The 14,261-nt window shown below is 36.6% G+C and overlaps 1 protein-coding gene across 3 annotated transcripts in view; it reads left to right on the forward strand.

Moving 5' to 3' along the window:
- LOC106164455 (low-density lipoprotein receptor-related protein 4) overlaps positions 1 to 14,261 on the forward strand; it is a 45,121-nt gene that overhangs the window by 28,258 nt on the left and 2,602 nt on the right. For 2 of the 3 annotated variants that reach the window (XM_087016410.1, XM_087016415.1), the window contains exons 5-32: positions 1,623 to 1,742; positions 1,987 to 2,109; positions 2,352 to 2,471; positions 2,834 to 2,950; positions 3,564 to 3,686; positions 4,011 to 4,136; positions 4,406 to 4,531; positions 4,818 to 5,205; positions 5,388 to 5,605; positions 5,789 to 5,965; positions 6,215 to 6,340; positions 6,899 to 7,107; positions 7,472 to 7,659; positions 7,867 to 8,068; positions 8,322 to 8,511; positions 8,744 to 9,013; positions 9,310 to 9,568; positions 9,801 to 9,963; positions 10,101 to 10,326; positions 10,715 to 10,840; positions 11,118 to 11,295; positions 11,538 to 11,689; positions 12,250 to 12,355; positions 12,557 to 12,812; positions 13,086 to 13,230; positions 13,469 to 13,585; positions 13,826 to 13,943; positions 14,189 to 14,232. In XM_087016410.1, coding sequence (XP_086872536.1) covers positions 1,623 to 1,742; positions 1,987 to 2,109; positions 2,352 to 2,471; positions 2,834 to 2,950; positions 3,564 to 3,686; positions 4,011 to 4,136; positions 4,406 to 4,531; positions 4,818 to 5,205; positions 5,388 to 5,605; positions 5,789 to 5,965; positions 6,215 to 6,340; positions 6,899 to 7,107; positions 7,472 to 7,659; positions 7,867 to 8,068; positions 8,322 to 8,511; positions 8,744 to 9,013; positions 9,310 to 9,568; positions 9,801 to 9,963; positions 10,101 to 10,326; positions 10,715 to 10,840; positions 11,118 to 11,295; positions 11,538 to 11,689; positions 12,250 to 12,355; positions 12,557 to 12,812; positions 13,086 to 13,230; positions 13,469 to 13,585; positions 13,826 to 13,943; positions 14,189 to 14,232 — 4,713 coding nt within the window. The remainder of the gene's footprint in view (positions 1 to 1,622; positions 1,743 to 1,986; positions 2,110 to 2,351; positions 2,472 to 2,833; positions 2,951 to 3,563; positions 3,687 to 4,010; positions 4,137 to 4,405; positions 4,532 to 4,817; positions 5,206 to 5,387; positions 5,606 to 5,788; positions 5,966 to 6,214; positions 6,341 to 6,898; positions 7,108 to 7,471; positions 7,660 to 7,866; positions 8,069 to 8,321; positions 8,512 to 8,743; positions 9,014 to 9,309; positions 9,569 to 9,800; positions 9,964 to 10,100; positions 10,327 to 10,714; positions 10,841 to 11,117; positions 11,296 to 11,537; positions 11,690 to 12,249; positions 12,356 to 12,556; positions 12,813 to 13,085; positions 13,231 to 13,468; positions 13,586 to 13,825; positions 13,944 to 14,188; positions 14,233 to 14,261) is intronic. The other variant, XM_087016419.1, reaches the window with a different exon arrangement.

Below are 14,261 nucleotides of genomic sequence, written 5' to 3' on the forward strand. Positions count from 1 at the left end.
AATTGGAATTGTCTGTGGGGAATGCTGAGCCATTAAGAAGGCATTTATACACGGTTTTGACGACCAAAATTGCTTGGTTGCTTGTAGTAATTTGGAGTACGTACAATTTTTCCTTTTTTCAGAGAGAATCTTTGACAGGTGAAGGTTGTTTTTAGAGTATTTTAGCTGTCAGTCACTGCCATATCTGTCACTGAGATGAGGCCATTAGACTGAAATATGGCTGGTATTCTTGTCATAATGATAGATCCAATAGCAGTTGATGGGCATAATTCACCAAGACTGACATAAGCCATGAAAAAGCCCTTCGCATGAAAGTCCCCCCTTCCCTTTAATCCTGATTTCTATAAAAGCTTTGAAATTGTGATATGCCACATCTGAATTTCACCGCTTTCTAAATGATTCATTTGATTTTAATAAGCAGCATAAACTAATATCTAAATCCAGTTTGAACTTATCCATTAACTTGAACTTTTGTGAGGTGATGAGAAAGCTGCAAGGCACATTTCAGTTAACTGTGATAAATTTGTGTGCAGAAGGTAGCTTAATTATGATAGATTCATTTAACAGCAGACATCCATGTCTTTTTAACGAGTTACACATATGTTGTGCTTCTAAATATGTATGTTTCTACACCTGATTTAGAATTGAAGGAAACACATTTGCAGCTTAGCATAAACTACTATAAATCATAGCAGATCTTTCTCTTTATTGAGTAAGGTTTTAAAGTAAATACATAATAGACTCAGAGCATGATTGGTAAATCATAAATTCATACTTCTAACCAAAATATAGTCAGAAAGCACATATGAATCAGATCACCCACACAAATTACAGTCTCAAATAAGCTATATTTAAGTAAGACTTCATGAGAATTTAGTTTGGTAAATGCCACATTTTTATGGTTAATTGCTTAAAACAGCTTTTGTTGTTCTTGTTAAGTCCTGAATTGCATGACTTGACGAGTTGAATTGAGGGCAGAGCATTCAGCAATCTGTCACATCATTTTTTTCAAAACCAAACATTTTTCATATTTGTATAACCTGCATATAGTAAATGTGCACATAGATAGTATCTATAATTTCAGAAAAAAAATCACAACAAAAGATATTAAGTGTTTCACTCAGGTGTAAATACAGGAAATCATACTTCTATTTACATTTCCTTTCATATCTCATTTTTTTGATAGGGCTGTCATTATAATGGATGGGAAGCACATTTTTTACGTTTACCTCACCTGTCAAATTTGTGAAAAGGTGTGCCACGGTTTTTGTACTTGAACTTCTTCAGTTTTTTCTAAAAGTAAAGACCATGTAAAAGGGTGATGTTACACCTCATCATCTCCTCATTTCTAAAACCCATACTGCATTAAATTGGTATCTGACTACCAACTCCATCACATTTATTATTAAAATACAGAGTATAAGTTACATAAAAATCAGTTTGATGAAGGTATCATTGGACTTCCTGTTGAGAAATCCTGTTTTTTTTCATTGTTGTTGCTTAAAAAAACATTCAGACTTTTTCTGGTATAAGTTCATCAATCAAGGTAGATTTCTAAATAGCAAAGGTAGATAATGAAAGGTTAACCTTGTTATTTATACTTTTTTCTCTCTCTCTTTCAGCTGAACACCAAACATGTCATCCAAATGAGTTCCGCTGCTCAGATGGTACTTGTATCTCATCAACATGGCGCTGTGATTTTGATGAGGACTGTAAGGGGGGAGAAGATGAACATGATTGCAGTGAGTGTTTTAGATTAGATGACTTGATTCTAGAAGACATTCTTGAGACAAATTGGCATTGTATAGTATGTGTACTCTATTTTACTAAAAATTGTTATTACTATTACAGTTATAATTGTGATTGTGTGGGTGCACATGTGCAAGTTTTATTTTTGGTCAACTTCTAAAAATGACAAAACTTGTTTGTATTACATACACATTACACTAGACAGATTAAATAAGGAATCCATTTCTCCTCTTACAGCTGTTTCGCCACACAATTGTACAAAGGACGAGTTCCTGTGTCCAGAAACAGGGCGTTGCATCTTGCACTCCTACCGCTGTGATGGAGAGAATGACTGTGGGGACTGGAGCGATGAAAAATGTGGTAGGTGTGCCCACAGAGTTTATTAACAGAACACCTAACACACTCGTATAACTAGCTTGTTATTTCAACCAGCAAATTTTTGTTCATTGTTGGCATTTCATTAAAACAGTCTTGCATTTATTTATTGTAAAGACTTGTGTAGCAGTTCACACCATTTCCTTTTATGTCTGAAACAGACTTGCCTTGGGCCTGAGACTGCACGTATGAACTGAGAGAAATAAAGATTCAATACTCTGTTGTAGATAGCCGGCCATCTTGTGGTGATGGAGAGTTCCAGTGTTCTAGTGGGATGTGTATCAATGGAGCCTGGGAGTGTGATGGAGAATATGACTGTCCTGATAACTCTGATGAGCTGCATTGTCGTAAGTTCCATCTAAATACTAACACATTTACCTTTTTAGCAAGACCATCAAGGTGAAAAGTAACTGAAGTTCTTATTCAAATGTTTTCAAGTCTGTAATCATCCATCTTGCCTAGATGATATTTTCTTTGAATTTCATCCTATTATGATGGTCTGTTTGCCAGCCTTGCTGTGTAGTTTCTTGTATACATGCAGTAAATGAATTGTCTTTCCTACATGTTCCTCTTTTTGTAAGATTATCACAAACAAATTAACAAAGATAGTAGTTTGCGTAATTTTATGAAACTTTGGCTCATGAATCATCATAAAAAGATGAAAATATTTTATTCTTTGAAAAATTTTCAAGACATATGTTGATTTCAGCTAGCCCAAGCTGTGGACTTGGTCAGTTCCAATGTGTATCTGGACTCTGTATAAGGGACATATGGCGCTGTGATGGGGAGAAAGACTGTAGTGATAACTCTGATGAAGTTGGGTGTGGTAGGTTTTATCTTTTTCTACTTGCAGGAGTTTCTTTTTTTTGGGGGGGGGGGGGGGCATGTACATGTTAAGTACATGTTATTGTAAAAAAAATCTACATGCTCTAATAAGCACAGGCATATCAAGTTTGAAAACACTGTTTTTTACTATTTTATTTGTGAAGTAGGCACCCTTCACCTGACATTTAGCTTTCCCAGAGTATAAAGATGACCATAGGGCTATTAAGTCAATTTTTAAGTGCCTGTCAGTGAAATTACCATGCCTGTGGCTCAGGCACTGGGATTTGGAAATCTCTTCCCTGGTGCAATTGATAAGCATTTTGCATGTCTCTTTTGTTGTGATGCTTTTGATGAAATTATTTGAACTACTTTTATAGTGTTCCGTTATCAGTAAATGAACCAAAGGTACTTATTAACTGAGCCATTTGTATGATTTCATGGATATAGATATAATTGAACATCAAGTGCAAGCTGTTCTCGTGATTAATTAGGATAATGATAATAAAAACAGTGAATGGTTGTCATCATGATGTTAGTAATAATGTTAGTAATAATGCAAATGGTAATGATCATAGACGTAATCTTGGTATCATTCTATCCATTTTTACCTCCAGTCTATAACAACACTCACTGTGGCAAGGGTCAGTTCCGGTGTGACAATGGTCAGTGTATAGGGAGCAGCAAGGTGTGTGATGGAGAAGACCAGTGTGGGGATGGGTCAGACGAAAAGAAGTGCAGTAAGTTTGTGCAATTTCTCTCATAAATCTGTGCTCCCCAGGGAGATGAAAATGTCTGCAGCAAGTCTGAATCAGGGCAAAAAAATATGCCAGGAATATTGTGAGCTATTATAAACTGAGACATGGTAAAGTGCAGAATATTTACTTTTAACTTTGATTCTGAAGAAATTCAGGTGAATCTTTTCAGGTGAATTTTTGTTATCATTTTTTGTTGTAATTTTCAGGTAAATGGAAATAGAGAGGAAAATGAAAATGACACACAACAGAACACTTTTGAAATAAGCCTTAAAATGTAAAGGTTTGTTGTTTTTTTTTCTATTCCAGTCTCTCCAGCCAGTTGTTCTGCAGACAATGGTGGATGCACTCAGAAGTGCACTAATACCAGGATGGGGGCCAGGTGTACATGTAATGTAGGCTATGACCTCATGATGGACAAGAAGTCCTGCATAGGTTAGTCCAGCACTAGGTTAAATGAATTTTTTATCTTAGTATAAGGGCAGTTATAATTTGGTGTATGGAATGTTTTGGCCCCTTATTTTGCTGTAATAGTTTAAGCTGGACATGGTTTGATGGTTTCAACCAATAATTACTTTCAGTTCAATTTCAGTAATAATTTTCAAACATAATAAGAATAAAAAATTGCACAGTTTTGTACATAACAACTATTCTTGCTCAATATATGAAGTTAGGTGAGATAACATGAAGTGTTTTCATTTTAGATGTAAATGAGTGTGAGATTGAGGGCAGTTGCAGTCAGTTATGTCACAATACCATGGGTTCATTCCGCTGTTCATGTACCAGAGGTTATGAACTCAAACCAGATGGCAAAGGATGCAAGGCACTAGGTGAGTTGAAATACATACATGTGTAGGATATGCTGTTTTTTTTTATAATTAGTTGTTTTGATAATTATCAGACCAACAGTTTGCAGATTGGCTATTTTTATTCAGCTAGTTAAATATCCACCTAGAACTGCCACCATATGTAGAATCAAGTATATTGTATCCCATTAATAGAATTTGCAGTGACTAGTATCTCATTTTCTCATTTTAGTGAGACTGTGGAGCAATATAAAAATGTCACTTAAAAATGGCAGGATATCACAGAGCTTAATGTAAATTTTGTTTCTAGGTGGAGAGGCTTACCTCATCTTTGCCAACCGTGTTGACATCCGCAAAGTTCTCCCCGACAAATCAGAATACACCTCAATCCTGGCAGGTCTGGAGAATGCCATTGCTCTTGACTTCCACCATGATCTGGGCATGGTGTTCTGGTCTGATGTCACTCTGGACAAAATCAAGAGAGCTTACATCAATGGGACAGATGTCCAGGATATAGTGGACACTGGTCTGGAGAGTCCAGGGGGTGTTGCAGTGGACTGGATACATAATAAATTGTTTTGGACAGATTCGGGGACGTCCAGGGTGGAAGTGGCTAATCTGGATGGTAGTCAGCGTAAAGTGTTGCTGTGGGAGAATCTGGAGAAACCACGGGCTATTGCTGCACACCCAGGCCAAGGGTAAGATGTGCACAGAGAAAATTAAATTTAAAAAATATCCTGTAGATAGTTTTTAAAACACATTTATAAATGAAACCAAGATATTGTTTGGAATTATTTTTCTTACTAAAGCAAAACAATTCACAGGTAGAGCCAGAATGATTTTTTTTTTACTGACTACTCCCTTCTTTTTTTAATTTTAGGACTATATTTTGGACAGACTGGGGTCAGAGGCCCAAGATTGAAAGGTCCACCATGGATGGCTCATCAAGAGACATTCTGGCAGAGGAGAACCTGTTCTGGCCCAATGGTCTGGCCATAGACTATGCTGCGGACAGAATTTACTGGGCAGACGCCAAGCATCATGTGATCGAGTGTGCTGACCTGGATGGAGCAAATAGGAGGATAGTATTGGATCAGGGTAAATAGAATTATTATACAGTGTTTCATTTGTACTTGGGTTTAACTGAAGTACAAATCTGTTCATTAAATGAAATTTAAAAATAAAGATCTACTATTGCTATGCAATAACTATAATAATAATGAAACGAAGACCTTATTTTGTTGGTATTTGTCATAATTTGCAGAGATCACTCTGTTCCAGGTCTTCCACATCCATTTGCTGTGACATTGTTTGAGGATGAGCTGTATTGGACAGACTGGCATACCAAGAGCATCAAGAAGGCAAACAAATTTAATGGGAACTCTGTGGTAACAGTGAGGAACAGGCTGCACTTCCCTATGGACATTCACACTTTCCACCCACTGAGGCAGCCTACTGGTGAGATCTTTTTGTGTGAATTAACACATTTTAAAGTTTTTCTTTCATGGTGACTCTTTAATGCTTTGAAGAAATTAAACATATGATTATTATCATAATTTTTTCAGTCTAGAGACATTTACAAAATTTTATTTGATTCACAAATGTTTCTTAAGAAATTCTGTATTAAAAACTCTACAATGACTGTTTTTATTGCAACAGTTGTGGAATATATTTTAATATAATAACCTTTTATAACTATTTGCACAGCTGTGAACAGGTGTGGCATGAACAATGGTGGCTGCAGTCACCTGTGTCTTCCAAACTTAGACACCTATTCCTGTGGATGTCTCACTGGCTACAGACTGTTGCCTGATAACAGGTCATGTGCACAAGGTGAGGGGACTCATCAACTAATTTTGTCAAGAAAAAAACTTTACTGAAAATTTTCAGTTGTTTTTATTATTTAACAGAAATTCACCTTAAAGAATTTGAATGCTTACTCAGACATACTGAAACTGTCGGTCCGATCGGTCATGACCGGCAAAATTTGTCTTAACCGGTAAAAAATTGGACTTGGTCGGTCCAAAGGACCGACTGGAGTTTTAAGAACCACAACTTTGAATTTACAGTAATCGTTCGACATACTTCACTAATAAAATTATATAAAACCCAAAGCGTTTTCCCCTTCCATTTCAATCCGATCACATTCACAAACAAAGTAAGCTACCTAATTGTAGTATCCGTCTCAAACGAATAGGGTGATTTTGGGCAAAAATCCATTAGGTCCGGCAAATTTTTCATTATTCCCGGTTCAAATGTCTGGCCATTTTGAAAAGTTTTCAGCATGTCTGCTTACTCAAATTTACCTGAGAGGATTTTTAATGCTTGCTTACTTATTTGATGTCCAAAATTTGAATCAGATTTTATAGCATATTATATCTTTGTTTTCAGAAATTGAGAAATTCCTCCTGTTCTCTCATCAATCAGACATCCGTCGTATTTCATTTGACACAGAAGACAAGACCGACATAGTTGTACCTCTCAGCAACGTGCAGGGTGCCTTAGCATTGGATTGGGACAGTCGGGATAAACACATCTACTGGACTGATGTTAAAATGGAAACTATCAATAGGGCATTGTGGGATGGATCATATGATGAGGTAGAAATTAAAGCTATATAAATTTATGGTAAAGAAGTTGCTAAAAGGGTGTGCCAAAAGAATTGAATAATGTCAATTTTTACTTCTTTTCCCACTTTTGCAAAACTTTCATTTTTATTTGTCATTCAGATTTTTTCTCTACTATCAAATAAGTGTTTTAAGAATCTGAATTGAAATTTTTATACCCAGAAGACTTAAAAATTATAAATAAAGAATACATTTCCCTTCAAACTAAGACATAACAGTTTAATTAAAGGAAAGACTTGCCTTGTGGCAGGTCAAATACAAATCTGTTAAAAAAGAAAAAAAAAAGATGTTAGAGATGAATAACTTTTATCATCTCACCCAACTTGTTATCACTTAGATAATAGTTGGCAGCAGTCTGGAGAGCCCAGCAGGCCTGGCCTTGGACTGGGTGACTAGGAAACTCTACTGGACAGATGCAGGCACCGATATGATAGAAGTCTCTAACCTAGATGGTACTATGAGAACAGTACTGGTCTGGGAGGACCTGGACAAGCCTAGGGACATCATTGTGGATCCTGCATCAGGGTGGGTCTAAAGAGATAATATGCCATGAGTTACCATTGTAGATCTTTTGTTAGAGGGAACGTAGAGATGTGATATACCAAGGGGTATCACTGTGGTAACTAAGGGTCAGTCTGGGAGGATGTGGCCATTTGTGCCATTTGCCTTACGGTTAAAATAGATGATAATTTTTGTTAATTTTGTAAACTTATTCTGTATATTTCTTATAAGGTACATGTATTGGACAGATTGGGGCAGGCTTCCTAAGATAGAGCGTGCAGGAATGGATGGCCAGAACAGGTCCATACTGGTCTCTCAGAACTTGACCTGGCCCAATGGGCTGGCCATTGATGTCCAGAGCAGGAGGTTGTATTGGGTGGACGCTGGTCACCATGTCATTGAGCATGCTGATCTGGATGGCTCTAATAGAAAAGTAAGCCCTGGAAATTGTGAAATGGATGCACAGGAAGGTGCCCTACCAAACAAACAGTATTGCATCAGAAAATCCTTCTTGGGTTTTTGAGATTGGAGACTACTATTGAAATACATAAAGGCATATTTCATCTATTTTCATTGGTGAACATTTTTTGTTGACATTGATTTATTGTTTGCAAATTTAAGTAGTATCTAATTAAATCAACCCCATCTTCTTAATATAAAGTACATTTCTGTTTATCACATTTCAGATCTTGCTGGCAAGTGAAGTACCACATCCATTTGGCCTGACAGTGTATGAAGACAATATTTATTGGACTGACTGGCAGACAAAGAGTATTCATGTTGCTAACAAACTCACTGGAGGAAACAGGAGTGTGCTGGTTCAGGGCCTGGACAACCTCATGGATATCCATGTGTATCACAAGGGCAGGACTATGAGTAAGGTTCCCTCTGGTGGAGTTTAATTTGTTGGATAGAAAATAAAATTTGGATAAGAGTCTGTGTGTGGGGGGGAGGGGGGTATTATATTGAACAGGAGCAGGATTTTAGATTTATTTACTTTTACTTTTTTGTTATTCATGGTAAATATTGTTCCTGAAAAATGTAAAAAAAAAACACAAAAGTAATCTTAATCCACATAACAATGAAATATTTTCCTCTGATATTTTAGTCCCAAATGCTTGCATGGTAAACAATGGAGGTTGCAGTCACCTATGTCTTCTTGCCCCTCCTCCCAGTACTCACACTTGTATGTGTCCCACTGGAATCCACCTGTTACCAGATGGCAAGACATGTCAGCCAGAACTGAACCAGTACATTATATTTGCTCGTAAAACAGATATCAGGCTGATCTCCCTGGACGTGCCCTACTATGCTGATGTTGTACTGCCTATAGAGGGGCTGAAGAATACTATTGCACTGGATGTGGATACACAGGAAGGTAAGTGTGATGTATTGAGATGTGTCATACATAACCAATTGTAATCAATGGATGTGGTAGTTTCATGGGAGTATTTTTCATTTATTTTGAAACTTTTAGTGAAAGAAGTCTGATGAGTTGTTTTCCGGCATATTTGTAATTTTATTTCAACTTTGTGTCTAATTTTAGTCAATGTATATTTTAGTACTGGTTCCTCTCCAAATAGAATGATGTTATTGAATTTTCATCTTTGTAAATGTCATCTGAATAAAATTTTGAGTAAAGAGAAATCTTTCATGAGAGTTTCTCTTTTTCAGGCAAAGTATACTGGGCTGACATTGGCCTTGACAAAATCCAGCGAAGTAACTTGGATGGTTCTGATGTAGAAGATGTCCTGACTCAGGGCCTGAAGACCATGGATGGCATTTCACTGGACACTGTGGGTCGTAAGATATACTGGACAGATACTGGACGTAACAGAATTGAGGTGGCCAATCTGGACGGCAGCATGAGGAAAGTCCTCTTCTGGCAGAACATAGACAATCCTAGAGCTATAGTGGTAGACCATAACACTGGGTAAGTGACTAGAATATGCCCTCCTTTTTTTTCTAATCTAAGTATTTTGTTATCAAAGAAAGCTTATACATTGGCCATTTTTAAGTGCTCATTTTCAGTTGAATATTTCTATTTCCTGGACAATGTGACAATTTTGGTTATACATAGATTTTGCCTATGAGAAGAAGTCAATAATAAACAAGTCTTATGTAAGTCCATTCAAATTAAGCACATTAAAACATTTTTTCTGCAGATACATGTTCTGGGCAGACTGGGGTAGTGACCCAGTCATAGAGAGGGCTGACATGGATGGTGAGAACAGACAAGTACTGGTCACTGACAACTTGGGGTGGCCAAATGGACTGGCACTGGACACAGAGAATGCCAAGATCTACTGGGCAGATGCCAAAACTGAAGTAAGTTATTTCTTTTAGATACAATTTATGCAGTTATTATTATTATTATTATTATTATTATTATTATTATTATTATTGCAATGAATGTGAAGAGGAACTTAGATACGTGTGTTGAATGCTATTTTCCCTTCTTGTAGATGCTGGAGTGTTCAAACCTTGATGGCAGTAACCGCAAAATAGTTGTGTCAGGCTTACCCCATCCTTATGGCTTGACCATTTTGAATGACCATGTATATTGGACAGACTGGCAAGCCAAGGCCATCAAGAGAGCAAACAAATTAACTGGGGTGGATGTAACGGTTATTCGTGAAAACATGCCCGGACTAATGGACTTGCATGGAGTACAGAAAATGGAGCAAAAGGGTAGGTGGCATAGGGTTAAATCTGTGGTAAATAAAAGCCACTAAAATAACATGACTATCATTCTAAGGTGTTACAATGTTCTTACTGCTTTTTTCATCGACATGCATTACTACTGCTTGATCTTAGGCTAAAGTGGAGTAATATTCCTTAAGTGAAGGCAAACTTTTGAGTTAAGTTCCCATTTGAAATCTGCCCTTTGGTATATGTCTTATAAAAAAGTTGATATAATCTGCAAGTACATGACAAGTACATGATGACAGTTTTATGCTTGGTGACAGTTTTTGCCCATTTATTTGACAATAGATTCATAACCCTGAAATATAAAAAACTAGTTGATCTACCATTGCAAGGAGCCACACTGAGAGTTGATTTTGTCAATAACATATAGGTACCAGCAGATGTGGTTCTTACAATGGAGGTTGCAGCCATCTTTGTTTACCTAATCCTGGAGGTTTCAGCTGTGCCTGTCCCACTGGAATACTACTGAAGCCTGATGGAAAGACATGCTACAATGGTATGTATTGCTCTCCATTTGGTACAAAACAAAATAAAGATTGCTTGTCAGATATACATGCATTTTGATACAAGATTACCCAGAAAAATAAAATAAGTACCAAGTTTTAAGATTGCTTTGTTGATGATGTGAACTGACATATCAAAAACTTTTTCCTTAAGGTGTAAGTCATTTGGCGACATTAAAATATATGTATATGTACAATTCTTTTAAACATATGTCCCTTGTAGGTAAAAATGTATTGGCAATATAAATGATTAAACTTATTTCTTGGCAGTTCCTACCACCTACATGCTGTTTGCTAGCCGTGACAGTATCCAGCGTATCTCCATGGACACACCAGATAGCACAGAGGTCTTCCTCCCCCTACCAGACCTCAGCAATGTCATAGCTCTAGATGTGGACTATGCTGACCAGAAACTCTACTACACTGATGTACATCTTGATGTCATAAGGTGGGTGCTGGCAAAGGGATATAAATTGTAATTAAAAGATTTGTTTTTCAGTTAAGTTTGTATTATAGATCAGTGATAATTTATTGAATTTATTATTTTTTTTGTCTGTTAAATATGACAAACTTGTGAGCAAGGAATGTGCTGATCAAAAATAATAATAACATTTTTGATATTCTTATCAGTCGAGTCTTTTTGGTACTTGATGTAAAAATATCATTGGGTTGCTGTTATGGTTCTTCCAGGAGGTCTAACTTGAATGGCACTGGTGTTGAGACCATAGTGAGCTCTGGACTGACCACAGCAGATGGCCTGGCAGTGGACTGGCTAGGGAGGAACCTGTATTGGACTGATACAGGTACTGGTCACCCTGCTGCCTCTCGGTCAAATAGAACAGGTGATATAGGCATGGACAGCCACAGCATAGAGGGACAAGGGAACTTGTACTAATCTCAGCATTCATTCTTATGATATGCTTATCTAAAGGAATTGAAGTCTTAAAAATAATTTTAAATAGGCAGTGCTTCTGGTGGTGGGAGTCCATTTCCTATATTTTGGTTTATATATGCTCAAGGCAAAGGTTGATGGTCTCTTTTGGGTTGTGGTTGTGGACTAACTTTGGAAATTATTAAGACAGGAATGTTATATTTCCATGGGTATTTAAGGTCATATTGGTGTAGTTTGGTCATAATTGTGTTCAGATGTGACCAGGTGTCCCAAACACTTTCATGGATACAGGTTTAGTCTTCAGACCAGCTCACTAACTAATGATAACTAAATGACCTGTACACAGAATATGGCACAGCTAAGTTTCATAGGTCAACTTGGCATTTACTGTAAGTAATGTAACGTTCTATGTCACTTATGCATTGAAGAGATCCAATCTTTGCAAGCCTATCTGATTAATTCGTTTTTCATATCCTGTTAGTGATTTAATCGTAATATTTTATCTATCAGGTCACAACACAATCCAGGTGTCTAGACTAACAGGATGCTGCAGAAAAACTCTCATTAACACTAGGTTGGATGAACCACGAGCGCTGGCAGTATTTCCTGTTAAAGGGTAAGCTTCACATTTTTTTTAAACGTAATATACAATTTTAAACAAAGTTCAATGAACCAAAATAACAGGAAAACAAGCAAAAATGTCCTCTTCAGGTCTTGAAGAGAGAATTTTGCAAAAGCAATTAAACCTGGGTTTGAAATAGGTATCCCACCATTTCTGTATTACAGTGGAAATTATATACATTTCTTCATCTTCCAGGTACATGTTTTGGACAGACTGGGGCAACACTCCAAAGATAGAGCGTGCCTTTATGGATGGCACTAATCGCAGGGTTCTCGTCAACACAGAGCTAGGCTGGCCTAATGGACTGGCACTTGATTATGAAATGGAGAGGATATTTTGGCTAGATGCAAAACTGGACAAGATTGAAACTTCTGACTTAAATGGTGAAAACAGAGTGCTTCTGATAAGTGGAACGCAAGGGGTGCTTGACCATCCATTTGGCATCACTGTGGTAAGTCTGATTGCATCCTTTTCATATTGGATAAAATATTTGATAGAGCTGGCATTTCAATGGTTGGGTGAACCCTCAAGATAACTACCTAAAAAAATAGATCTTTTCAAAATTCTGATAATAGTGTATTATGTTCATATGCAACAAAAAAAGAATAGAACAAAATTTTTATGTATTAATGAGAAAATTCTATAACATCAGTAAAAAAAAAAACAAATAAGTAAATAAATGGGCCATCAATTATACATTGGGTCTTATCATAATTGGTTTTAGTTTGGAGAGCATGTATACTGGACAGACTGGCAGACACAATCTATAGACAGAGCCAACAAGAGAACTGGGAAGAATCGAACTGTCATCAAAGATAACTTGGAAGGTCTGATGGATGTGCTGATTGTTTCTCCATTAAAACAGAGTGGTGAGTTGCATGTTTTTAAACATACCGTGTATAGCTAATACATTCAATGGGGGTGTAATCTAAAATTGTAGAGTGTGAATGAATAAATAAAGAGAATAAATTTTTTAAACAATCCCTTGAATTTAAAGATTTGTGTCAAAGTAGAGCATATCTTTTTTTTAACTGATTTCAAATGTTCTGATTGATAAATTGACTAAAATTCATAAATTCTGTATGTGATGTGTTGATCTTGCTCCAGGTACTAATGCCTGTCACATGAATAATGGAGGGTGTTCACACCTTTGCCTGGCTAGACCAGATGTGGGCTTTGTGTGTGCTTGTCCCACGGAACCAGACGACAGGCCTTGCTCTACAGGTAATGTGCACTGAATTATTTCAGTCACTGTTTGGTTGAGTGTAGCTATTTAATAGTCATATTTACGGGTTATATTGTATGAAGTTATAAATACTCAGAATAAATAAGAATAATTTAAAACTGAAATCCAAAGATATGTTCAAGAGATTGCCCCTTTCCATTCTTTAATTTTTAAACCCAATTGATTTTCCTAATAGAAAATATGAAATATAATGAATAATTTCCCTATGTAATTTTCAGTGCCAGGGATATATATAGTAGATCCTACAAAGAATAAAAAGTTTGACTATGGCAAGGAGTGGAATGTCCCTCCTGCTATACCAGATACTCTACCAGATACAGGGCAACATGCAGATGGGTATGAAAACACACTCTTATCAAAAAACATAACCAATTTCTTTTTTGACTGTTTGATGTTGGATCAGGTTAGTCTATGGTTGGTGAAATAATATGGATTATTTTCCAACTAAAAAGGCCATTTAAATTTGATGCTGGATTTGAACTTTTTAAACTGGATTCAAGTAAAGTGGTAGTTGCTTCCACGATTTTTGTTTATTTCTAGTTTTACACAATAATTTACATTTATTATATCTTGTGCATTAGGTGCTCTGAAGAAGACTGGCGGCATGGGCTATGTAGTGCAGACAGTAAGTATATATGCTTATTCCTTGTTATT

This window comes from Lingula anatina, chromosome 1, assembly GCF_051362555.1.
Source record: "Lingula anatina isolate TDL-2025a chromosome 1, LinAna3.0, whole genome shotgun sequence".
NCBI lineage: Eukaryota > Metazoa > Brachiopoda > Lingulata > Lingulida > Lingulidae > Lingula > Lingula anatina.